At 47.8% G+C, this 27,227-nt stretch overlaps 1 protein-coding gene across 6 annotated transcripts in view; it reads right to left on the bottom strand.

Moving 5' to 3' along the window:
• The window catches only part of NOX4 (NADPH oxidase 4), a 191,178-nt gene that overhangs the window by 124,454 nt on the left and 39,497 nt on the right, over positions 1–27,227 (bottom strand). For all 6 annotated transcript variants that reach the window (XR_009555216.1, XM_060234961.1, XM_060234959.1 and 3 more), the window contains exons 5-7: positions 25,253–25,280; positions 21,144–21,216; positions 15,187–15,267 (exon numbers count right to left, since the gene is read on the bottom strand). Coding sequence is in view for 5 of the 6 variants with exons in the window: in XM_060234961.1 (XP_060090944.1) it covers positions 15,187–15,267; positions 21,144–21,216; positions 25,253–25,280 (182 nt within the window). In the remaining variant the exon portion in view is untranslated. The remainder of the gene's footprint in view (positions 1–15,186; positions 15,268–21,143; positions 21,217–25,252; positions 25,281–27,227) is intronic.

Genomic DNA, 27,227 nt, shown 5'->3' with positions numbered 1-27,227 from the left:
CAAGCTAAAGAACAATTGCTGATGCTTCCATTTGATCATCCAGTTCCACTCAGCCAGAGAACTACAGCAGAACTGTGTGCCCTCAGAGGAGGCTACACATTGCATCCCTGCATGAACAATTGCCGATGCTTCCATTTGATCATCCAGTTCCACTCAACCAGGGAACACCAGAGAGCCAGTTTGGTGTAGTGGTTAAGTGTGCGGACTCTTATTTGGGAGAACCGGGTTTGATTCCCCACTCCTCCACTTGCACCTGCTGGCATGGCCTTGGGTTAGCCATAGCTCTGCCAGAGGTTGTCCTTGAAAGGGCAGCTGCTGTGAGAGTCTCTCCAGCCCCACCCACCTCAAAGGGTGTCCGTTGTGGGGGAGGAAGGTAAAGGAGATTGTGAGCCGCTCTGAGACTCTTCGGAGTGGAGGGCGGGATATAAATCCAATGTCTTCATCTACCTCACAGGGTGTCTGTTGTGGGGGAGGAAGGTAAAGGAGATTGTGAGCCGCTCTGAGACTCTTCGGAGTGGAGGGCGGGATATAAATCCAATGTCTTCATCTACCTCACAGGGTGTCTGTTGTGGGGGAGGAAGGTAAAGGAGATTGTGAGCCGCTCTGAGACTCTTCGGAGTGGAGGGCGGGATATAAATCCAATATCTTCTTCTTCTTCTTCTACAGCAGAACTGTGTGCCCTCAGAGGAGGCTACATATTGCATCCCTGCATGAATTTGTGTTCTGGGCTCACCTTTTTCCCTAGTCAGTGACTCACACAGGAACATAAGTCCCCTCGAGGGAGATGACTCTTCTTGCAAGCCGTAAAAGCAAACTTTTTTTCGGATGAAACAGCATATACACACCAGAGGCAAAAGCGTCTCTGTGAATCATTTTGCCCCATGCTCTGATCCTCTGCAGAGAACACACTGTCTATTATTGCAGTGTTAAAAATGCGCCTGACAGCAGAGGCAGTCCTCAGTTACTCTCTTCTGCTACTGATGCTGTCTAAAGAGACTCTGCCTCAAATGGCAAAGATTATTAGTGATATCAGTAAAGCCCAACCTATCCCTCTCATCCATAGTTGATCACTGATGATTTTGCAGAATAACCTTTTTCTAAGATACAAGCTCGGATACAAAGGCATGGCGGCCCACCAATAGCAATCACCAGCTCAAAATGTTTGCAGTCACTTGAAACTCACATGAAGATACCTTTTGCTGACTCAGACTGTCAGTCTACCAAATGTCAACCTTGTGTACTCGGGACAGGCAGCAGAGCTCCAGGGTCTCAGGAAGACACCTCTGTATTGCTTGCAAACTGGTCCTTTGAACTAGAACAGGGCTGTCAGACATGCAGTTTGGGGGCTAAATCAGGCCCCCGGAGGGCTCCTCTCAGGCCCTCGAGCAACTGGCTGTCATCTGCTTCCTTCTCTCTCTCTCTCTTGCTTCCTTCTGCATAGCTTGCTTTGCAAGGCTTGCTTAACTGCACAGGAGCTACAGAAAAAAACCCTCTATTTTCTCCATTGGCTGAGGCTCCTCCCTTGGGGAGGAATAGCTTGCTTTGCCAGGCACAGCGGAGTTGCTGAGCCAAGCCTCTCTTCCTTCTGTTGACTGAGGCTCCTGCCCTTCTTGGTCCCCCGGGGAAGGAAGGAAAGAGCCAGAGCTTCCTTTGCCCAGTTCTCTGGATCCCATGGGAGAGGTCTGAGAGGAGCAGAGCAGAGCAGCTCTGATAGCTGAGACAGCTGGAGAAACTGCTGAGAATTTCTGAGTTTTGAAGGACTTCATTCTAAGGTTTGTGGGGCTGCCTAAAATTCTAAGGTGTGATAGCTGGGGAACTGCTCTTTGTTTGGTTGACTGCTCTTTGTTTGGTTGACTGCTCTTTGTTTGGTTGACTGGCTTAAGGGTGAAAGAGATTGAGAGTGATTGCTGCTGATTGAGAGTGATTGCTGAGGAGTGCCTCTGCTCCACCTCTTTGCATTTTAAGCTGCGCCTTGCCAAAGGCTGAGCACATCTCACAGAGGTCTGAGAGGAGCAGAGCAGAGCAGCTCTGATAGCTGAGACAGCTGGAGAAATTGCTGAGAATTTCTGAGTTTTGAAGGACTTCATTCTAAGGTTTGTGGGGCTGCCTAAAATTCTAAGGTGTGATAGCTGGGGAACTGCTCTTTGTTTGGTTGACTGCTCTTTGTTTGGTTGACTGGCTTAAGGGTGAAAGAGATTGAGAGTGATTGCTGCTGATTGAGAGTGATTGCTGAGGAGTGCCTCTGCTCCACCTCTTTGCATTTTAAGCTGCGCCTTGCCAAAGGCGCGAGCCTTTGGCTCTTCGCCTAGGGGCTCCCTAAGGAGCAGGAACCCAGATCCCTGGCTTCCTTGTTCTCCAAATAAGGTAAGTTCCCAATAAGGTAAGTTTAGGTAAGGTAAGTTGACCCGCCAGAAGGGGAGCCACTTAAACAGCATTTAAAGAGGACTGTATATATATATATATATATATATATATATATATATATATATATATATATATATATATATATATATATATATACAATGAAGATAGAATGCCAGCAGGGGGTTGGGGGCTTTCCAGTGTTTTGCACTGAGTGTCACATGTATGACTATCTGCCCAAAGGACAGAAGTCTTGGGTGTGTGCTCGATGCAAGGAGCTCCTGGTCCTCAGGGAACGAGTTCGTACCCTTGAGGCCGAGGTGACTGCCCTGGAGAAGCAGAGACAGTCAGTTAGGCACTTGGGGAAGACTCTCGGGGGCGTATTAGATGAGCCCCGCTCTGAACGTAGCAGCCCCGTTGCTGCCAGAGAGCGTGAGGGTCGAGAGGGAACAGGGCACCGTGTTGAGGATAAGGGGAATGCGCCCTCAGAAGGGACCTCTTCTTCGGTTGGTGAGCGGGAATCCTTTCGCGCCAAGGAACCATCCCTGAGCAGGGGGAGAGGGGGGGGTATTGGTAGTTGGTGATTCAATCATTAGGCAAGTAGACAGCCGGGTGGCGAAACCGTGTACTGACCGTATGGTGACTTGCCTGCCTGGTGCGAAGGTAGCGGACATTACGCGTGTAGTAGATAGACTGATAGACAGTGCTGGGGAGGAGCCTGTGGTCGTGGTGCATGTTGGCACCAACGATGTGGGGAAATGCAGTCGTGAGGTCCTGGAGGAAAAATTTAGGCTGCTAGGTGGGAGACTTAAGGCCAGGACCTCCAAGGTAGCCTTCTCAGAAGTGCTACCTGTTCCACATACAGGGCAGGAGAGACAGGCACAAATTAGAAGTCTCAATGTGTGGATGAGACGATGGTGTAAGGAGGAAGGGTTTAAGTTTGTTAGGCACTGGGATGCTTTCTGGAACAAGCGGGAGCTGTACAAAAGAGACGGTCTCCACTTGTCCCCGGATGGAACCAGGCTGCTGGCGCTTAAAATCAAAAAGGTGGCAGAGCAGTTTTTAAACTAAATCTTGGGGGAAAGCCGACAGGAGATGAAATGTCTCTGGTTCGGGAGGACTCGTCTCAAAGAGATGAAGGGTTAGCTGCTATTTTTCTACCGGGTAACGGACCGGAGTTGTCCACTGTGAAGGTGACAAACAATATGGACTGTCTGCCAGTGTCTCGAGGCGGCAGGAGGAAGGTGGCGGGCCTAGCTCGCCTGGGAAATTATAGATGTTTGTATGCAAATGCTAGAAGTGTTCAAAGTAAAATTGGTGAATTGGAATGTTTAGTGTTGGGAGAAAACATAGACATTGTGGGAATTTCAGAAACTTGGTGGAATGAGGAGAATCAGTGGGACACAGTGATTCCTGGATATAAGCTATATCGGAAGGATAGGGAGGGAAGGGTTGGAGGTGGGGTGGCTCTGTATGTCAGAGAGGATATACGGTCCAGTAAGACTGAGATCAGAGAATTAGATTCACTTTTAGAAACGCTTTGGGTTGAAATAGAGGGCCCAAAAGGAAATTTAACTATGGGAGTTTGTTATCGCCCACCAAATCAAAAGAGAGAGGACGATTATAATATGATGGAAGGCTTAAAGATAGCGGCTAAACGTAAAAACTGTGTCGTAATAGGTGATTTTAACTACCCGCAGATTGATTGGGTCAATATGTGTTCTGGTCAAGAGAAAGAGATTGAGTTTCTTGATGCTCTCAATGACTGTGCTATGGAGCAGATGGTCTCAGAACCTACCAGGGGTGGGGCGATCCTGGATTTGGTCCTGAGTAATGCCCAAGACTTGGTGAGAGATGTAAAAGTGATTGCGCCGCTTGGGAGCAGTGACCATAATGTTATTGATTTCACCGTTTGTATAAATAGGGAGTTGTCCAAAAAGACCACCACAACCACGTTTAACTTTAAAAGGGGTAAATACACTGAGATGAGGAGGCATGTGAGAAGGAAACTTAAAGGAAAGGTACATACGGTCAAAACCCTTGGGGAAGCTTGGACGCTATTTAAAACTATAATCCTAGAAGCTCAGATAAAATACATACCACAAGTTAGGAAAGGCACAAACAGGCATAAGAAAAGGCCTGCGTGGTTAACAAACAAAGTAATGGAAGCTGTAAAAGGTAAGAAGGACTCCTTTAAGCGGTGGAAAACCAGTCCAAGTGAGATTAGTAAAAGGGAACACAGGCTGTGGCAAATCAAATGCAAGACTGTGATCAGGCAGGCAAAAAGGGACTATGAGGAGCATATTGCAAAAAACATAAAGACCAACAATAAAACTTTCTTCAAATATATTAGAAGTAGGAAACCAGCCAGGGAGGCAGTGGGGCCCTTGGATGACCATGGGGTAAAAGGATTACTGAAGGAGGATAGGGAAATGGCTGAGAAGCTAAATGAATTTTTTGCCTCCGTCTTCACTGTAGAAGACGAGAACTTTTTGCCCGCCCCAGAACCACTAATTTTGGAAGGGGTGTTGAAAGACCTGAGTCAGATTGAGGTGACAAATGAGGAGGTCCTACAACTGATAGACAAATTAAAAACTAATAAGTCACCGGGTCCGGATGGCATACATCCGAGAGTTCTGAAAGAACTCAAAGTTGAACTTGTGGATCTTCTAACAAAAATCTGTAATCTTTCATTGAAATCTGCCTCCGTTCCTGAGGACTGGAAGGTAGCAAATGTCACCCCCATCTTTAAAAAAGGTTCCAGAGGAGATCCGGGAAATTACAGGCCAGTCAGTCTGACTTCAATACCGGGAAAGTTGGTAGAAACCATTATCAAGGACAGAATGAGTAGGCACATTGATGAACACGGGTTATTGAGGAAGACTCAGCATGGGTTCTGCAAGGGAAGATCTTGCCTCACTAACCTGTTGCATTTCTTTGAGGGGGTGAACAAACATGTGGACAAAGGAGACCCGATAGATGTTGTTTACCTTGACTTCCAAAAAGCTTTTGATAAAGTTCCTCATCAAAGGCTCCTTAGAAAGCTTGAGAATCATGGAGTAAAAGGACAGGTCCTCTTGTGGATCAAAAACTGGCTGAGTAATAGGAAGCAGAGAGTGAGTATAAATGGGCAGTCTTCGCAGTGGAGGACGGTAAGCAGTGGGGTGCCGCAGGGCTCGGTACTGGGTCCCATGCTCTTTAACTTGTTCATAAATGATTTAGAGTTGGGAGTGAGCAGTGAAGTGGCCAAGTTTGCGGATGACACTAAATTGTTCAGGGTGGTGAGAACTCCAAAGGGATCTGTTGAGGCTGGGTGAGTGGGCGTCAACGTGGCAGATGCGGTTCAATGTGGCCAAGTGCAAAGTAATGCACATTGGGGCTAAGAATCCCAGCTACAAATACAAGTTGATGGGGTGTGAACTGGCAGAGACTGACCAAGAGAGAGATCTTGGGGTCATGATAGATAACTCACTGAAAGTGTCAAGACAGTGTGCGTTTGCAATAAAAAAGGCCAACGCCATGCTGGGAATTATTAGGAAGGGAATTGAAAACAAATCAGCCAGTATCATAATGCCCCTGTATAAATCGATGGTGCGGTCTCATTTGGAGTACTGTGTGCAGTTCTGGTCGCCGCACCTCAAAAAGGATATTATAGCATTAGAGAAGGTGCAGAGAAGGGCAACTAGAATGATTAAAGGGCTGGAGCACTTTCCCTATGAAGAAAGGTTGAAACGCTTGGGACTCTTTAGCTTGGAGAAACGTCGACTGCGGGGTGACATGATAGAGGTTTACAAGATAATGCATGGAATGGAGAAAGTAGAGAAAGAAGTACTTTTCTCCCTTTCTCACAATATATATTTGTGTTTGTCTGTGTTCTTTATAAAATTTATCTCTCCGCTACCTAATCTTAAATGTACATGCATGGCCCAGCCCAACAAGGTCTCATTTATGTCAGATCTGGCCCTCATAACAAATGAAGATGCCAAAGATTGAGGGCTGGAGCAGATGCTCTGTCTCAAAAGCCTCACCTGCATATATACACAGGATCAGGATTAGAATTGACTGGAAAAGGTCAAGAACTTACAGCTCAGCTCATCCCATGACCAAGACTCAGGGCTTTTTTCTGTAGCAGGAGCTCCTTTGCATATTAGGCCACACACACCTGATGCGGCCAATCCTCCAAGAGCTTACAATAGGCCCTGTATGAAGAGCCCTGTAAGCTCTTGGAGGATTGGCTACTTCAGGGGTGTGTGGCCTAATATGCAAAAGAGTTCCTGTTACAAAAAAACCCCAAAACCCTGTGCTGGACTCATATCAGCTTGTGCCTTAGCTAACTTCAGCTAAACTAGGACATTTTTTTTACACATAAAAATGTGGAATTTGCTGCCAGAGGACATAGCGGTGGCCACAGAAACTAGAAGTGTGACAAGGGGATTAGGTAGATTCCTGTAGGATAAGTCCATCAGTGGTTACGAGATATGGTGACTGAGGGGAACCTCCAAATTCAGAGGCACTGAATCCCAGAGCCAGGAAGCAACATCAGGGGAAGGCCTCAGACTCTATGCCCTGTTGTTGACCCTCCAGGGGAACTGGACAGTCACCATGTAAGAAAGGATGTTGGATTTAGGGTTGCCAAGTCCAATTTAAGGGTGGAGCCAGAAGACTTTGGGGGTGGAGCCAGGAGACATTGGGGTTGGGCCAAGATCAAGGCTGTGACAAGCATAACTGAACTCCAAAGGGAGTTCTGGCTATCACATTTAAAGGGACGGCACACCTTTTCAATGCCTTCCTTCCATAGGAAATAATGAAGGATAGGGGCACCTTTTGGGGCTCATAGAATTGGACCCCCTGGTCCAATCTTTTTGAAACTTGGAGGGTATTTTGGGGAGAGGCACTAGATGCTATACTGAAAATTTGGTGCCTCTATCCCCAAAGACAGCCCCCCAGAAACCCCAGATACCCCAAATTCTCCATGATTTTCTATGGGAATAAATCTCCATAGGGAATAATAAGAGTTCCCAGCAGACATTTCCCTCCCCTCCCCCTGCTTTCTGACGACCCTGAAGCGGGGGGAGGGTCTCCAAACCGGGGGATCCCCTGTCCCCACCTGGGGATTGGCAACCCTAGTTGGATTAGATGGACTACTTGTCTCATCCAGCCGGGCTCTATGTTTTTGTGCTAACGCAACAGTTGGAGCAGGGAGGAAGAAGGGAATGTTGTTATGAACTCGCCTTGTATCCATAGTCTTTAAAAAAAAAAAAAAACAGGCCTGTTTATTGGTCCCTGCTGAAGTCCAAGCCTCGGTGACTAAGCGCCATGTCCGGCCTGGAGCCCAAGTCGGTGAGGAGGACTGAAGCCTTAGACAATGTTTTTGCCCATCTGGCCTCTTGTGGGAAGGAGGATGCGAAACCTCTTCGCCCGGCTGTTTCCCCTGGCAGAGCACGCTGGCAAAACCCCAGCAAAGCAAAAAGCGGGAGGAAGATTAACAACATCTGAGGACACGGCCCCACAAGGTTTCCAGACGCCCTCCTTGGCCTGAGTCATTGCTCGAGAGGACACGGCTGGGGAGGTGCCAGCACAGCTTTTGTTGGGAAAACGCTGAGAAGCAGGCAGCTCCATCTCCTACCAAGCATTACTCACCCACAACACTCCCTCAGCCCCACAAGGGGCAACTTTTGGAGATGAACCAGCTTCGGAAGACTCAGAAAGGGGGGCTGTAAAGAAGGAACTGAACTGTGTGAACTACGCAGGGCTCTTTTTGTAGCAGGAACTCCTTTGCATATTAGGACACACATCCCTGATATAGCCAATCCTCCAGGAGCTTACAGTAGGCCCTGTAAGAAGGGCCATGAAAGCTCTCGGAGGATTGGCTACATCAGAGGGGTGTGACCTAATATGAAAAAAGCCCTGGGCAATGGTTTGTCAGGTGTTTCCCTAACCCTTGTCTCCCTTTAACAGGGCTTTACAATGAAGCTCAACTGTGGATCAGCTGTTGGGGGATGCAGGAGGGCCCAGCAAGATCCCCTTCAAGTTGGCCCTTGAAAAAGAAGAAGACAACGACTGCAGATTTATACCCCACCCTTCTCTCTGAATCAGAGACTCAGAGCGGCTTACAATCTCCTATATCTTCCTCCCCCACAACAGATAGCCTGTGAGGTGGGGCTGAGAGAGCCCTCCCAGAAGCTGCCCTTTCAAGGACAACCTCTGCCAGAGCTATGGTTGACCCAAGGCCATTCCAGCTGGTGCAAGTGGAGGAGTGGGGAATCAAACCCGGTTCGCACACTTAACCACTACACCAAACTGGCTGTCATTGCATTGATGCGATAAGGGGGAAGGAGCAGCGCCAGCAGAGGACAGCCACGGGAACGTGGCACATGGATGCCATGGCCCCACACGCCTCTTTTCACTTGCTGCTGCTTTTGCAGTGGGGGTGGCTTGTACCACCCCCAAAAGAAATCCTGCCAGCTCTTCTTTCTGAGCTTTTAACAGGCATGGATTTTATGTTTGTTTATAATCTCCTCCTGCTTTTGACATCCCAGGCAGCTGCTGTGGCTAAAAAAACCCCAAACAGTTGAAAGCAAAAGGATGAGAAAGGAGCCCAGTTTTCATGGATGACAAACATCCAAGCTGATTATCAAAGCCTTGAGGACTAGAAACTTGCCTGTTTTATAAAAACAACATTCTAACCTTTATCATTACAGTATGTTTCAACTGTGCAGGTAAAAGTCAAGAATATCTCTCTTCTTTCTGCAGGTCAAAAGTGAGCCCCACCCTTCTTAACAGTTCTTATTAGAGGAAAAGGCTGCAGGTAGGTAGGCTGAGAGTCAGTTCTTAGAATTGGTTTCCTGGAATCCAGGGGTGTCAAACTTATTTGTTTTGAGGGCTGGAGCAGACATAAGAGACCTTGTTGGGCCGGGCCATGGGTTTCATAAATTGTAATGCCAGGTAGCAGAGATATAAACTTTATAAAGGACACGGACAAACACAGTTAAAGTTCTTTAACAGTCTCTGATAACTGACACCTCTTGCTCTGAATTACTGCATAAAAATCTGGAGACAATATCTGTGCTGTAACAATCTTAATACCTATTCAGGTGTTAATCAGGTATGTATCTGTAAGTTGCAAACCTACTTTTAATTTATTGATATCCATAGCAGAAATCGCGTGGCTAACGCTTTGAGCCTAAGACACAAAGGAAAAAAAAAACTGAAATGGATATCGTTGCGACTTTTTTAACATAAACTCCTTCATGCATTGGTCAGCCAAGGGAGAAAACAGAGGCTCTGCTCTGTAGTTCCTATGTGATTGAACAAGCCTGGCAAAGCAAGCTGTGAAGTAGAAGGAAATAAGAGAGGGAGAAGGAAGCAGATGACAGTGAGTTCAAGGGCCTGATAGGAGCCTTCTGGGGGCCTGATCTGGCCCTCGGGCTGCATGTTTGACACCCCTGATCTAGATTCTCCTATCTGATCTGATTTCTCCCAAAGCCCACTATGACCATTAAATTCCCAGCTGATCCACTGACACTGAATCTCCTGTTGGAAATATGCAGCTTGGTGCAAAGAATTACTATAGTTTAATAATCACACTGGCTGTCACCTGGATGGGCCTGGCTAGCCCGATCTAGATCTTAGAAGCTAAGCAGGGTTGGACCAGGGGAGTCCTTGAATGGGGGACCACCAAGGAAGTCCACGGCTGCAGCACAGAGCCAGGCAATGGCAACATCTCTGAACATCTCTCGCCTTCAGGGGTGGAATTCTAGCAGGAGCTCCTTTGCATATTAGGCCACACCCCCTTGATGTAGCCAATCCTCCAAGAGCTTATAGAGCTCTTTTTGGTAAGCTCTTGGAGAATTGGCTACATCAGGGGTGTGTGGCCTAATATGCAAAGGAGCTCCTGCTAGAATTCCACCCCTGCTTGCCTTGAAAGCCCTACGGGGTTGCCAGAAGTCAGCTGTGACTTCTGGGCAAAATAATAACAATGTTTGTACTGCGATTTTCAGCAGTCTTAACACACATCACACAGGATTGGTCAGCTCTGCGGGATACAGCTGTGAGTTTTCAATCCTCATTCTGCCTAGAAACATCCATTGGCATGAACAGAGAAAGCACCAGACAGGAGCAAGAGAGATTTGGTTCTCTTAGAGCTGATCTCGGCCATAAATCTAACGGGAGACGCCAGAGAGGTGCCATTCGTAAACCCTTCCAAAACAAGTCGAAAACTATCTGGGTGGGCTGAGCGCACCTTGCTTCGGGGCTTAGGAGCATCGCAACCTGCAGAGCGTGCATTATACAAGCCCACGCTGGAAGTGCTGATGAATTAATTGAGCTAATCAGCAAACACATCTGAAGTGTACTTCTAAACCGAGTGACGCCCTTTCTCAGTTGACTGAAAGCTATGGGCTTAAAAGGGCTTATAACTGCTTAGGTCTGCACTGCTAATCTGTTTTTAATGCAACAAACTAAGTTTTTTCTCTTGCGTTTCGGTGGGCGTCGCGGGGGGCCCTGTTTCAGTTTCAATCCAGGAGAATACAGAAGGCCTGCAGGCTACACACAAGGTCTTCCACCAGTCGTTCAAGCACATTTAGCTCTTTTTAAAGCCAATGTTGCATTTGGTTCCATTCCCTTCAATTGACACGGAATCAGTTTCAAGGAGGCCTCCCAAATAAGAGTTTCCCTATGTCATTTGATCTCATATTGGAAGTAAGCAAGGCAGGAACACAGAGGAACGCAGTTCTGGCTGGCTTGGTATCAGGGGCGTGACCTAATATGCAAATGAGTCCTCGCTGGGGGTTTTCTACAAAAAAAACCCCATATGGAACTTTGGTGATGTCAGGGGATGTGGCCTAATACGCAAATGAGTTCCTGCTGGAAGTATTAAAAATTGAGGTTTCGGTTATAATTACTACAATTCGACACATCATTTCAATTTGTTCTTTGAATAATATACCGTATTTTTTAATTTTCCCCCCCTTTCTTCCTTAACAGCATTCACCTGGATGGGCCTGGCTAGCCCTATCTATATCTTATATCTTTTTTGGTTCTATATCAACTTGTTTACTGGCTTTTGATCATAACAAGAGCCTGTATGTACCTTGCATTGTTTGCCCTTTGAGGAAGGCCCAATTGGACTGAAAACATGTTAGGTCATAAGCAGTGTTCCCTCTAAGTTGAGTTAGTGTGAGCTAGCTCACAGCTGTTTAGTCTTGGGCGCACACATAATTGTCTTAGCTCAGGAAGGATAGCCCCAGAGCAAACTGATACATGCAGCAGCCAAGTCACTCACTCACAGCGAGTACTGGTCATAAGCAGGTCATTTTTGTAGAAAAAGCCCAGCAGGAACTTATTTTCATAGAAAGCCACATGCCTCTGATGTCACCATTGTTTTGCACAGTGTCATGAGCCCTGACGAGGAAGAGCTGGAAGGGTTAACAGACCAGGAAGAGTTTCCAGCCAGTTCCTTAGCTGAACAAACAGCAGCTGGCCCATCAATCACTCTCCAGGCACCAGGGTCAGCTATTGAGGATCAATTTCCTCTGAGCTCTCCTCCTCCCATCTCAAGAGTTCAAAGCAGGCTCCGGAAAGAACTTTCAGAGCAAAGACATGAGGCATGCCGATGCTTCAGGTCTCTCAGACCTGAGTTCTAATACAGTCACTGCCACCCAGGAAGCAGGCTGATTGACACTCCCATATAGCTCCCACCCAGGACCTGGCAACCTTGTGGAAGCAACAAGTCTATTCTCTGGCTTGCATCCACGCTCCTTTCTGATTCCTGATCCTGACCTGCTTGATTTCCTTGGCACCCTGACCTTTTGGCTTTTGGACCTTGCCTTCTGATTCCGGTTTGTGATTCTGCATTGGTGACTTGGCTTCCTGGACTTTGACCTTGGACTGGCTTTGGACTCCTGCCCGCCTGCACCCTGAGAACGTGACACACAGGGCTTTTTGTAGAAAAAGTCCAGCAGGAACTCATCTGCATATTAGGCCACACCCCCTGATGCCAAGCCAGCCGGAACTGCTTTCCTGCGTGTTCCTGCTCCAAAAAAAACGGTCATAAGTGTTTCCTTTTGTGCATATGTCACTTCGATCATGTTATGAGGCTTGAGTTGGGCCTTTACATGTTTTTAAATGTTTCTGCAATAGATACATACATTTTTACTTAGAATTATTCTACATTTCTGTTCTTAACTATTGGGCCCTTATTTGTTTTCTAACTTACCTCTAAGGCTCTTGGTTCCATTCCCTTCTGTCTAATGGGGATCCAAAGCAGGTTCTATCCTTCTTCTGTCCTCCATTTTATCCTCACAACAACCCTGTGAGGTAGGTGAGGCTGAGAGTAAATGACTGGCCCAAGGTCAATCAGTGACCTTCCATGGCAGAGTGGGGATTGCAATCCTTTGAACTCAAGTCCTACACTCTCACCACTACGCCTCTGCCAGCCTGGCTTTCCACCAATGAGAGCCAGTTTGGTGTAGTGGTTAAGTGTGTGGACTCTTATCTGGGAGAACCGGGTTTGATTCCCCACTCCTCCACTTGCAGCTGCTGGAATGGCCTTAGGTCAGCCATAGCTATCACAGGAGTTGTCCTTGAAAGGGCAGCTGCTGTGAGAGACTCTCAATCCCACCTACCTCACAGGGTGTCTGTTGTGGGGGAAGGAAGGTAAAGAAGATTTTGAGTCGCTCTGAGACTCTTCGAAGTGGAGGGTGGGATATAAATCCAACATCTTCTTCTTCTTCAAAGAGCTCAGCACAGCATACATGACTCACCTCTCTTTGATTATATTTTCACAACCACCTGGGGAGGTAGGACAAGCTGAAAGAGAATTGCTGTCCCAGAGTCACCCAGTGAGTGGTTTCACAAAACCATTTGCAAGTGGATTTTGCTGTTCTTATACAGTAAAAATCCAGTCGCAAAGCACATTATTTAGTGTGTGTGAATGCACCCAGTGTCAGAATGAACTGTCTCAGGGGTCACCAGTATTGCTTAACATAAGAGTCTCATAGAATAAACATCAGATGCTTGAGAGCCACAAGACCTGGACGTCAGATGTTTGAGAGAAGGAAGGAAGGAAGGAAGGAAGGAAGGAAGGAAGGAAGGAAGGAAGGAAGGAAGGAAGGAAGGAAGGAAGGAAGGAAGGAAGGAAGGAAGGAAGGAAGGAAGGAAGGAAGGAAGGAAGGAAGGAAGGAAGGAAGGAAGGAAGGAAGGAAGGAAGGAAGGAAATAGATGAGGAAAGGGGAGAAAGAAGTGAAAAGAAAGCAACTTTTAACTTGAAATTTGTTCTCCAAGCTGACAGCTGGCTTGGAAAAGTAGTTTATAGAGACAGATGCTTTCTCCAAGCCAGCCAATGGGGCGGTGGGGGCTTCAAGAGCCACACAATATGTGTGAAAGAGCCGCATGTGGCTCCCAAGCCATAGTTTGGCCACCCTTGGACTATCTCAAGGCAGACAACACTGGAAGAACCGGACAAGACTCTTCCCATTAATTTCAAAAGGGAAATTCCAGCTATGGTTAAGAAAATGGGTTTAACTCTTTTTATCCCCACACATGGTAATGCCAATTGAAACATGCCACTGTTGTGAACACTTTAAAAGACAGGTAAGCTCCTATATGCTACGAAAAGTGTAATAGCCATACAGCGGAAAAGCCAATCAAGCCCACACATTCAGTTATGGTATAAAAAGCCAAGGAGCCTATATGTTATGGCTAAGATCACTGACAGCCTCTCTGAAGTAGAATCTCATACTCCCAGGCTAGAATTGTAGAAGGAGCTCCTTTGCCTGTTAGGCCACCTGATGTAGCCAATCCTCCAAGAGCTTGGAAAAAAGAGCCTTGTAAGCTCTTGGAAGATTGGCTACATCAGGTGTGTGTGGCCTAACATGCAAAGGAGATCCTGCTGGAATTCCACTCCTGCATACTCCCATGTTCAATTTTGAAACTGTTTGGTTCCCTATACTGGGTGTACAGATGGTACAGGATGGAATTCCAAAAGAACTAGACAAATTGTGTTTTTGGTAATCTTATGTCTAATGTATTTTGTATCTTGTTTTGATGGATTTTTAATCTTATTGTTTATGCCCTTCCTTGTATTTTCCTTCCCCCCCCCCCAATAAGGATACTTTAGTTGGGGAAAAACAATAAAATAAAATACCCCCCCCCCAAAAAAAGACAGGCAAGGACAGGGTTAAATTCCATTTCCCCTATCCAAGCAACATGGTTCTGATCCAACGAAGGGTCCCCATGCGTCTGAAATATGTGTCGGGGAGGGACAGTGGCTCAGTGGTAGAGCATCTGCTTGGTAAGCAGAAGGTCCCAGGTTCAATCCCTGGCATCTCCAACAAAAAAGGGTTCAGGCAAATAAGCGTGAAAAACCTCAGCTTGAGACTCTGGAGAGCCACTGCCAGTCTGAGTAGACAATACTGACTGAGGGTTGATGGACTGAGGGTCTGATTCAGTAGAAGGCAGCTTCACATGTTCCCTCCTTCGTTCCTTCTCTCCCTCCCTTCATTAGGGGAGGGACAGTGGCTCAGTGGTAGAGCATCTGCTTGGTAAGCAGAAGATCCCAGGTTCAATCTCTGGCATCTCCAACTAAAAAGGGTTCGGGCAAATAAGCGTGAAAAACCTCAGCTTGAGACCCTGTAGAGCCGCTGCCAATCTGAGTAGACAATACTGACTTTGATGGACCGAAGGTCTGATTCAATAGAAGGCAGCTTCACATGTTCATAAACTGCTCTTGAAAAGTCATGGCCACCCTCCATCTCATCCATTTAAACCGTCAACCGTAGCTTTCATGACGTGCCGTGATTGACGAGCTAGCACCTCTCGACTTACCCCGAAACGTGCAACATCAGCAGCAAGTAGAAGACGAAAAAGAGGTTATGCGTGTACGAGAAGATGTCATAGTTGGAAACCCTGCAAAGAAAAAAGGACAGCTAAATGCCAGGCCGTCGGGAGGGCGTTTGTATTGTTGAACGACGGGGGCCGAGTCGACTGTATTTTTAGTAACTACTAAAAAAACCAACTCTGGATTTAGCAAGAAGCAAACACAGATGTTGTTGATTCCCAAAGTAGATTGTACAAAAGAGAGCATTGCCTGGGCGGTTCGGGGACTGGAACAGAAGAGCAGAAAGGAAAAGAGATGGGAGATGAGAAATAGGAAGGATTGGGGTTGTTCATTTGTCTGGCCGAAGATTATCACTGTCCTCGGAGGTGTGCATGATTTTCCTTTGCCCACTTTTATCTTTTTTTTCTAAATCTCACTCTGCCTCAAGGTAGCAAACAGTTCTCCGTTTTATCCTCACAACAGGCCTGCAAGATAGGTTCGACTGAGAGAGGATGACAGGTTCAAGGTTACTCTGGGAGCACCACAGCTGAGTGAGGATTTGGTCCAGGGAATCCCACATCCTAGCACAGCAAAACAAACTCTACACCAGGGGTGTCAAACATGTGGCCCGGGGGCCGAATCAGGCCCCCAAGCAAGTGGCTCTTGTCTGCTTCCTTCTCCTTCTCTCTTGCTTCTTTTGGCATCTCAGCTTGCTTTACAAGGCTTGCTGAATTGCACAGGAGCTACAGAGCAAAACCTCGATTTTCTCCACTGGTTGAGGCTCCTCCCCTTCTTTATTTATTTATTTTTATTTATTCGGGATTTGTATCCCGCCCTTCCCACGAGTGGCTCAGGGCGGCTTCCAACAATAACAATTTAACAATTTAAATATAAACAATTAAATACTTCACATTTAAACATTAAAACCAATACATTTCAATTCATAAAAACAATGCAGCTTAAAACCAATAACATATCATTTTATATAAACAGATGGCAGGCCAGTTACGTCAGGTTCCATCCCGGCTAGGTGTAAGCTAGCCGGAAGAGGGTCGTCTTACAGGCCCTGCGGAATTGAGCCAAATCCCGCAGGGCCCTCACCTCTTCCGGCAGCTGATTCCACCAAGTGGGGGCCATAACGGAGAAAGCCCTATCTCGAGTGACTTTCAGGCGGGCTTCTTTTGGCCCGGGGATAGAGAGGAGATTTTGTGTTCCTGACCTCAGTGCTCTCTGGGGAACGTATGGGGAGAGACGGTCCCTCAGGTAGGCAGGTCCCAGGCCATATAGGGCTTTAAAGGTAATAACCAGCACCTTGTACCGGACTCGATACATCACTGGAAGCCAGTGCAGAGTCCGAAGACCCGGCCGAATGTGTCCCCACTTTGGGAGACCCAATAACAGCCGGGCCGCGGCATTCTGCACCAGCTGCAGCTTTCGAGTCCGGGACAGGGGCAGCCCCATGTAGAGGGCATTGCAGTAGTCCAACCTCGAGGTGACCGTAGCATGGATCACTGTTGCTAGGTCGTCGCGCTCCAGGAAGGGGGCCAGCTGCCTTGCCCGCCTAAGATGAAAAAATGCGGACTTGGCAGCGGCTGCTATCTGAGCCTCCATCTTTAAGGAAGGCTCCAACAGCACCCCCAAGCTCCTGACTCTGTCCGCCGCCATCAGCGGCGCACCGTCAAAAGCTGGCAGGGGGATCCCCCCCCCGGGCCGCGGCGACCCAAGCAAAGGACCTCTGTCTTCGTAGGATTTAGCTTCAGCCCACTCAGTCTGAGCCACTCAGCCACGGCCTGTAATGCCCGGTCCAAATTTTCCGGGGCGCAGACCGGCCAGCCGTCCATCAGTAGATAGAGCTGGGTGTCATCAGCATACTGGTGACACCCCAGCCCATACCTTCGGGCTATCTGGGCAAGAGGCCGCATATAGATATTGAATAACATCGGGGAGAGAACCGCCCCCTGGGGCACACCACAATCAAGTGTGCGCCTCTGGGATAGCTCCCCCCCTACTGCGACCTTTTGTCCCCGACCTTCCAGGAAAGAGGAAAGCCACTGTAAGGCCAACCCCTGAATCCCCGCGTCGGCGAGGCGGCACGTCAGTAGCCGATGGTCGACCGTGTCGAACGCCGCCGACAGGTCTAACAGCATCAGCACCGCCGAGCCACCCCGATCCAGATGCCGTTGAAGGTCATCTACTAGGGCGACCAACACTGTCTCCGTCCCGTGTCCCGGGCGGAAGCCGGACTGAAATGGGTCAAGGATGGAAGCGTCCTCCAGGAAATTCTGTAATTGCATCGCCACTGCCCTCTCAATAAGTTTACCCAAAAAGGGCAAATTAGAAACCGGCCGATAATGTGCCAATTGGGCCGGATCTAAAGATGGTTTTTTTAGGAGGGGACGGACCACAGCCTCTTTGAGTGGCGTTGGAAAGTGCCCTTCCGTTAGGGATCTATTTATGATATCCCGCACAGGATATCTAAGATCCCCCTGGCAAGATTTAATAAGCCAGGAAGGGCATGGGTCCAATTTACAAGTTGTTGGGCAAGCCAATAAGAGAATCCTGTCAACTTCCTCCAGGCTGAGGGGTCTAAAGCCATCCAGAGTATAATCCGAAGACAGGCTCGGGGCCTCAGGTTCGCTAACTGTCTCCAAACTGGCAGGGGGGTCGGGGCGGAGTGACGCGATTTTATCCGCAAAAAATTTCGCAAAAGCCTCACAGCCGATTTCCAATTCAATAGAATTTAACCTGCCTTGTGGCAGCGTTGTAAGTCCTCTAATTATATCAAATAATTGTGCCGGGCGCGAAGTTGCGGACGCAATCTTAGCCGCAAAGAATACTCTCTTTGCGGATTTGATTGCCATCTCATAGGCCTTCAAACTCTCTCTATAAGATGTTCGGGTCACTTCGTCTCGAGTACGCCGCCATTGCCTCTCTAGTCCCCTTGGTCCCCTGGGGAGGGGGGGAAAGAGGCAGAGCTTCCTCTGCCCAGTTCCCTGGATCCCATGGGAGAAATACAATGACAGCACCTTTAACACCAACAAATGCTAATATTTTAAGCATATTTTATTTTTAAGTTTTTTTAAAAAATCTTTAGTTGTTATGTGTCCTTTAAAAAATTCATATCTCTGCTAGCTAATCTTAAATATGTACACATATGGCCTGGTAATTTACTCACGAGTTGCTGAACTTCCAATAGCACAGGGAAACCAAAGGTTCAAGTTTACCCTTTACTATGCAAACGACTTCTGAACAGCTTGTACAACAAATGGAGGGTCTGGGCTGCTTTCACAGCTACTGGGAGCAGCCACGTTGTTCTGCCTGCTCACCCCGCCTCCATTCAGCCTTAAAGACACAGACACACACCATCCAAAAAGGAAGCCTTTGCAAGCTTTCTCCTAGTGTTCTGGAGGGGAAAAGCACATGGTAGCTGTGGGGGTGGAGCTTTCCCCTGCTGGCCAGCTGACTGGGGGTGGGAAGGAGCCTGGGAAAGTGGGAGAACCCCCGCTGGGACCTGGGGATTGGCAAGCCTAAAGAAGAGCCCTGTAAGCTCTTGGAGGATTGGCTACATCAGGGGGGTGTAGCCTAATATACAAAGGAGTTCCTTCTGCAAAAAAAGCCCTGCAGCAGAAGGTTACTACTTCTCAACATGGAGGCTCCATCTAGTCATCTCAGCATAGAGCTGCTGATGGACATCTCCTCCCTCCATGTATTTGTCACGTCCCCATCCAACCAAACCAATGGTCCTCTGTTTTGACCCTCAGCTATCCTCTCACGGCCCTGACCTGGATAGCCCCAGCTAGCCTGGTCTCATAAGAACATAAGAGAAGCCATGTTGGATCGGGACAATGGACCATCCAGTCCAACACTCTGGCTGCGATCACACATGCTAAATAAAGCAGTTTCAATCCAGTTTCAATGCACTTTCCAACTGGATTTTGCCAGTTCAAAAAATAAAATCCGGTTGGAAAATGCACTGGAAGTGGATTGGAAGTGCATTATTTAGTGTGTGTGATCGCAGCCTCTGTGTCACACAGTGGCCAAAAAAAACCCAGATGCCATCAGGAGGTCCATCAGTGGGACCAGGACACTAGAAGCCCTCCCACTGTTGCCCCTCCCAAGCACCAAGAATACAGAGCATCACTGCCCCAGACAAAGAGTTCCAAAAATACACTGTGGCTAATAGCCATTGAGGGACCTCTGCTCCATATGCTTATCCAATCCCCTCTTGAAGCTGTCTATGCTTGTAGTTGCCATCACCTCCTGTGACAGTGAATTCCATGTGTTAATCACACAGCGTGTTGAGTCCGTGTTAAACTGACCCGGTTCTGTTCCGAATATCTTTGTTCTGGATATTATCGATCAGACTGCCATACTGCAATTCGTATCAATCCCCGGTGGAACCATCTTCTGCCATCCACACGACGGCACCATGCAGTTCTTTTTTTCTCCACTATTATGCACATGTGTGCATTATGCGCACATGCGCATAGGTTAAAACATTATATGGTTATGTGCATATCGCTAAGTAGTAAAAAAAAATGGCGACCGTAAACCGGATGTCTGAGGCTCCTTTTGCTCTGGGACAGCCTTCAGACATCCAGAAGTTGGTTAATATCGCAACAGAACTATCCAGACGGAGAAAACTACGAGGTGAAACCGGAGAACTCAAAAAACACCGCAAAGGAGCAGGTAACAATATAATCCAGTTCTGAGAAGGATTGGGGGGGCTACCATGAGTTAATACCGGAAGGCAGATGTTGCTGTCTGATCAGCCACTTTAAATCCAGAAGGAAACAGCAGCGACATCTGATTATACTGTGCGTCTGAACAGAGCCAACAGGTGAAGAAGTACTTCCTTTTATCCGTTCTAACCCGACTGCTCAGCAGTTCCATTGAGTGCCCATGAGTTCTTTATTGTGAGAAAGGGGGGAAAGTACTTCTTTCCCTACCTTCTCTATCCCATAAATAATCTTGTAAACCTCTATCATGTCACCCCGCAGTCAACGTTTCTCCAAGCTAAAGAGCCCCAAGCGTTTTAACCTTTCTTCATAGGGAAAGTGTTCCAACCCTTTAATCATTCCAGTTGCCCTAGTTCTGGGCTCATCAGATCTTTAAAAAACAAGCAAGGTGGACCCTGACTAGTATTTGGAGGGGAGACTTCCAAGGAATCCCAGGGCTGAGACTCAGAGGCATGCAATAGGAAACCACTTCTGAATGACTTTTGCTTTGAAAACCCAACAGGGTCACCATAAGTCAGCTATACATGAATCCCACAGACCTGCATCTACTGACCATCCGTTTCAGTTTGACTGCTATGGGAGAGGCAGAAAAAGTTATCGTTCCCCACTCCCTCCCCCCCCGATGCACAATTCTATTAAAAGTTATTATGTCTCCCCAAAGTCATTTTTTCACCCAACTAAAAGGTCCCAAACTCATAAGAAAAAGGTGCATAACCACCAGTGACGGCCTCAGAGCACATGGCACCCCAGGCAGGCTCCCTGCCCAGCGCCTCCCCTGCTGCTGCCACCACCACCGGAACTGGAAGTGAGGGGGAGTGAAGCCTCCTCCAACGCTGGCTTCAAAAAATACGCAGCTGCCTCGAAGCCAGTAGGTCCTGGCTTCATTGCAGCGAGCTTGGGGGGGGGCAGAAGGGAGGGGGCTGGCGGTAGCAGCAACTGCAGCAACAGCAGTGGCGGGGGGAGAGTGAGACAAACTAGGCGGTGGTCTTGAGCACTAGGAGGGGGGGAGCCCAATTCAGCACCTCCCTTCGTGGTACCCTAGGCAACCTCCTAGTTTGCCTAGTGGGCGAGCCGGCCCTGATAACCACTTTGGTGGCTCCCTTTCTGCAGCTTTGGTTTCTCCTCTTTGTTGTTCTTTCACAGCCTGGAGAAGATTTTGAACGCCTGCTCTACTCCCTGATTACTTAAGAGTCAATGCATAAGACAATGACTGGGCTACGTCTTACCTAATGGCGTAAGTAGATGCTGTAGACATCAGGAATAACACCAGCACCATAAACACTCCGGTTAATCCAGGAACTGAAACAAAAAGACATATATTAATTGCATTTTGTGTTACGACAAAGGTGCACTGCTCTGTTATTGTTGATATTCAAAATGGGCATGATCTAGCTAAAATTAAGGCTTTTGAAAATGTCACCGTCTTGGAATTCCACCTACGGTCGCACTGAGAGCCAATTTCACATTGTGGTTAAGTGTGCAGACTCTTATCCGGAAGAACTGGGTTTGATTCCCTACTCCTCCACATGCACCTGCTGATGTGACCTTAGGTCAGCCCCAAGTTCTCTCAAGGCCGTTCTGCTCAAGAGCAGCTTTGTCAGCCCCACCTACCTCACAGGGTGTCTGTTGCGGGGAGGGGAAGGGAAGGGAAAGGCGCTCGGAGACTCCTTTGGGTAGTGAAGGGTGAGGTATAAATCCAGTCTCTTCTGTTATACATGATGTCACTAGATCTAATTCTGATCAATGGCCTTATAGATCAAAACATCTGCACAGTGAGGCCATGTATAGATGTGGAATTTTTTCTACAAGCCTGGGAGAGGCCCCAGGTTTGCAGAAAAACATAAAATGTAAACCAATATGTATGGGCGGAGGGGTTATAAGGAATGAAAACAAGAGAAGCAGTGTCACCAAGATTTTGCAGAACTACACTGAGTGCCGTGTCCCCTCTAAGCTGAGTTAGCATAAGCCAGCTCACAGATTTTTAGCCTCTGGCTCACACATTTTTTGTCTTCGCTCAGGAAGGATGACCCCAGAGCACACTGATTGATGCAGCAGCTCACAACTTTAATGCCAGTAGCTCACAAAGCAGAATTTTTGTTCACAAGACACGGCAGCTTAGAGGGAACACTGACTGAGTGATCTAGGGGGTCACTGGGGGAGGGGGGTGTTTAGGCAACCTCAATCAGCATTGTTGATGCTTCCAATCCTGGTTACTGCAGCACCCAAGGGAGGGAGGAGTGAACTACAAAAAGTAAAAGAACAGAGGGTGTTTTCCACCAGCACACAACAAACATTAAAAGACCAAGTATTTTTTGCATGGTCCGTGCTAGCCTGCCATTTATCCTTTCCATATTGCAGGTCGAGCGCAGAAGAATAGATGCTTTTGAGATGCGGTGCTGGAGAAGAATCTTGAGAGTCCCTTGGACTGCAAGAAGATCCAATCATTCAGTCCTAAGGGAAATTAACCCGACTCTTCCCTGGAAGGTCAGATACTGAAGTTGAAGCTCAAATACTTTGGCCACCAAATGAGAAGGGAGCACTCTCTGGAGAAGACCCTGATGCTGGGAAAGACAGAAGGCAAAAGAAGAAGGGGATGGCAAAAGATGAGATGGCTGGAGAGCGTTACTGATGTAACAAACATGAATTTGAGCAGACTTCGGAGGATGGTGGAAGACAGGAGGGCCTGGCGTGACTTTGTCCATGGGGTCGCAAAGAGTTGGACTCGACTGTGCGACTGAACAACAAAAATTGCAGGTGGAAGACTGAGGCTGCAAGGCAGGGCCACATTCCTAGAAGTGATAAGATTCTAACCAAGAACCTGCCAACTTTTCTTTGACACTGACTTGCAATGCAGCGGCTCATCAACAAACCTTGTTTTAAATTCTGCTGACCGGAGCAAACAGAGGAAAAAATCCCTCTCCCTCCTCCCCAGCAAAATGGATTAGAAAGTCCACCCGCGCAAAAGAAACTCAAACATCTGAAACACCATTTGCTGACCGTGAAACACAAAAGGCATTAGCATTAACCTGCAAAACAGATCAATGTTGCCCCCAGATCGTCACCTATCCATTAGAGCTCAACGGGGAAGGCTGCTAATCCACATCTAGGCTTGACAGCGGGAAGGCATTTTAAATTGATTGGCATTTCACTATCAAAGTTGGTGGCCCAAGAAATGAAAAATCTTAAGGAGAAAAGGCGGGAGGAGGGAGAACCAAAGAAATGATGCGTGCTTCTTGCACATTCTGCATCTGCATGCTTGGGGAACAAGGCTAATTAGATCTACTCAGAAGTAAACCCCATGTAATCCAATGGAGCCTATCCCCCCTCCACACACACACACACACAAAAACTCCCTTAGGATTGCAGCTGCAAGTGCATACTTAACTTTACAAAACATCCATGAAGTGGACTTCTTGCAGGAAGAAGAGAAAGAGGAAGAAGAAGAAGAGGAAGAAGAAAGATTTATACCCCATCCTTCTCTCTGAATCAGAGTCTCAGAGTGGCCTACAATCTCCTTTATCTTCCTCCCCCACAACAGCCACCCTGTGAGGTAGGTGGGGCTGAGAGAGCTCTCACAGATGCTGTCCTTTCAAGGGCATTCCAGCAGCTGGAAGTGGAGGAGTGGAGAATAAAGAGTCCACGCGTTTAACCACACCAGACTGGCTCTAGGAAGAAGCTGTTTGGATTTCAGCACAACCAGGTTGATGGCATCGCTGGACGCTTCAGTGCATGGAATTTGCAATGTTGCATAAGCTTCCAAAAAAGTTTTGCACTGCATTCACAGGAACTGCTTCTGACAATAGCCATGATTATACACACACATATATATTGAAAGTATACATATTGAAAGTTAAGACATAAAACAGTGAGCGATGAATTCCAAGAATACCTTTAATTCAGAGGGTCCAATGACACTACTATGTTTTGGTTTTGCATGAGAGCAGTAGGAACATTTTGGCATCTTATGCATTGTTCCAAGAGATGCTGAGCCCTGCTAACGTTTCCCCCTCCTCTTGCTGTACAGCAGTTAAGGTTCAGTTGAAGGCCATCCAGTGCCAGCAGAGCACCTAATCCATGCCCTCCTGGCCACACAACCTATCAACACCTGGCTGACAATATCCATGACTGATGGATGCAACCATCTTTGTCTAGAAGACTGAATGCTCAAGAGAGGGGTAGATGTAGTAGAAAACAACCTTTTGCCACATCAAGGATCTCAAATCATGGCAAACTGAGTAGCCACCCTGCCAGGGGATCTCTCTAGTAAATTTTTATCCCATTTTTCTCCAAGGAGTTCTAGGCGGGGCTCGTGGTTTTCCCCTCCACCGTTTTGCCTTGGCCCAAACCCTATCAGGTACATTAGACTGACAGAGCAACTGGTTCATGGTCATAAGAATATAAGAGAAGCCATGTTGGATCGGGTCAATGGCCCATCCAGCCCAACACTCTGTGTCACACAGTGGCCAAAACCCCCAAATGCAGGGTAGGAGCTGTGGCTTAGAATCACAAAATAGAATCATAGAGTTGGAAGGGACCTCCAGGGTCATCTAGTCCAACCCCCTGCACAATGCAGGAAACTCACAAATACCTCCCCCTAAGTTCACAGGATCTGCATTGCTGTCAGATGGCCATCTAGCCTCTGTTGAAAAACCTCCAAGGAAGGAGAGCCCGCCACCTCCCGAGGAAGCCTGTTCCATTGAGGAACCGCTCTGACCATTAGAGCATCCTCCGTTAGGTATCCTCGGGAGGTGGTGGGCTCTCCTTCCTTGGAGGTTTTTCAACAGAGGCTAGATGGCCATCTGACAGCAATGCAAATCCTGTGAACTTAGGGGGAGGTATTTGTGAGTTTCCTGCATTGTGCAGGGGGTTGGACTAGATGACCCTGGAGGTCCCTTCCAACTCTATGATTCTATTTTATGATTCTGTGATTCTAAGCCACAGCTCCTACCCTGCATTTACCAGGGAGTAAGCAAAACTGTACACAAGGGGGCCTACTTCTCAGGAAACACGTTTGGGTTTGAGTAGAGGCAGCCAGAGCAGCCAGAGCAGCCAAATGCACCTACAACCTTTTGTTTTGGAAATTAAGCCTTCTTCCCAACGGAATTAAGTACATGACATTGTTTTGCAAGCGAATGCATGTTACTGTAATAAAACTTGGGCATTTCTTTTTTTTTTTTAAAGAAGAAATAACTGCCAGTGGCTTACTTTGTTCCCAGAGAGAACCGCTACGCCAGTTGTGGAGCAGAATAGATTAAAGCCAATTTCCATTTTGCAAACAAAGTTCTGACAACTTAAGCTGAGCGCCAGCCTTGTGCAAACATTATCACGGACTTACCCGTAGCAAACAGGAGCTTCCTGGGATCCTAGAAAAGCAGACAAAAGAGAGCATGAGTTCTTTCAGGAGCTTTGGCAGAGCTCACAATCCATTTCCTTAGCAGGACTATTTCAGGGAAATCCAAAACAGAGCTACACTCTTCTAACACCACTGCAGTCAATGGGCTTACAAGGTTGTAATCAGGCCACATTTTGGGCAGGAGCTCACAGGAGCAGAGCTCTGGAGCCTCTAAATTTTAATTCTAACAGAACCCCTCAGGTAAGCTCCTCCATTAGCATGTCACAGCCCAGGAAGCTCCCACAAGATAATGACTCAACCCAGGGCCGGTGCTAGGGGTTCTGCTGCTGGGGCAGCCCCCCCCCCCCAATCCCATGCGCGCACACAGCATGATGACATCACATAAGCAACGTCATCAAGCAGGCAGGGGTAGCCAATGTTCGCGTCCAGCGCGCCTTGCAAGGCATGGGGGACACAAGCCCTGGGCCCGATCAGGCAGGAAGCCTGAACAGGGATGGGGGGAGCTGACGCTCGTGTCCAGTGCGCCTTGCAGGAAGCCTGATCGGGGATGGGGTGGGGGGGATCAGATGCTCACGCCTTCCCTCTCCAGAGCCACCACAACCTTCCAGCCGCAGAGTCACCACCCTGGCTGCACGCTGCCTTCCAAGTAGGGCTGTCGTTGCCGAGGAGCTCCTCTCTCTGCCCCCAGCACCTTCGCGCTCTCTGGACTCCGCCCGCCCCCAGCCCCAGCTGAGAAGCAAAAGCTGGAGGTAGGTGGGCAGGCAGCTGTGGCCTGGCTGCTGCGCAGGGCTTCATCCCCGTCGGCATTCTGTCAACTCCAGGGAGATCCCTGATAGCACCCACCTTCACCGAAGGCAGGGCCTGATGGAAGAGCTGCTGTCCTGGGGCACTTTATGAACCTGGAGAGCGCTCAGGACTGAAAGACGCCATATTCTTTCTGGGTGCTCAGGGGCTGGGAGAGTTCTTCCGGACCCTGCACACCCAGAAACAACGCGCTCCCCCAAGTGCCGGTGCCCGAGGCAATCGCCGAATATTGCCTTACGGATGCGCCGGCTCTGACTCAACCCTACCCCACTTGCCTGAGTAGAAATAAATTACCTGCCTACCAACTTCTTCTCAATTTGACCCAAAGAGAACTCCAGTTTTCTGGGTTACACCTCTGAGGATGCCAGTCACAGTTGCTGGCGAAATGTCAGGTCTCCCAATGCCAAGACCACGGCCACACAGCCCGGAAAATCTACAACAACCAATGCACTCCAGCCGTGAAAGCCTTCAACAACATATTCCTCTACATTTTACTGTGCTCTTTCTTACTTACCCCACCCCCCTAAAAATTACTTACTCCTGAGCTCCATTGTTCAAAGCCCCCTGTGAGAATTTTGCTGAACTTTAAGATTTGACCACCTTTCTAATATTTTTACTCATACACACAAAAAATGGGAAAATAACCAAAACATATGAAGCAGACAAATGGAAATCTTCGCCATGCCACTATGGCCACATAGGAGAAAGTAACTTTAAAAGTATGATTGGGAGAAAGGTTTGATGATGACAATTCTAATTCAAGAAGCATGTTAAAGTAGATGCTGAGCTGATATAATTTAGTACACCTTTCGGTGATGTCTGGGGGGTGTGGCATATGCAAATAAATAAGAACATAAGAGAAGCCATGTTGGATCAGGCCAATGGCCCATCCAGTCCAACACTCTGTCACACAGTGGCCAAATATATATACACACACACACACTGTGGCTAATAGCCACTGATGGACCTCTGCTCCATATTTTTATCTAATCCCCTCTTGAAGCTGGCTATGCTTGTAGCCACCGCCACCTCCTGTGGCAGTGAATTCCACATGTAAATCCCCCTTTGGGTGAAGAAGTACTTCCTTTTATCTGTTTTAACCTGACTGCTCAGCAATTTCATTGAATGCCCACGAGTTCTTGTATTGTGAGAA

This window comes from Heteronotia binoei, chromosome 3, assembly GCF_032191835.1.
Source record: "Heteronotia binoei isolate CCM8104 ecotype False Entrance Well chromosome 3, APGP_CSIRO_Hbin_v1, whole genome shotgun sequence".
Taxonomy (NCBI): Eukaryota; Metazoa; Chordata; class Lepidosauria; order Squamata; family Gekkonidae; genus Heteronotia; species Heteronotia binoei.
This window is presented reverse-complemented; position numbering and strand designations above follow the sequence as displayed.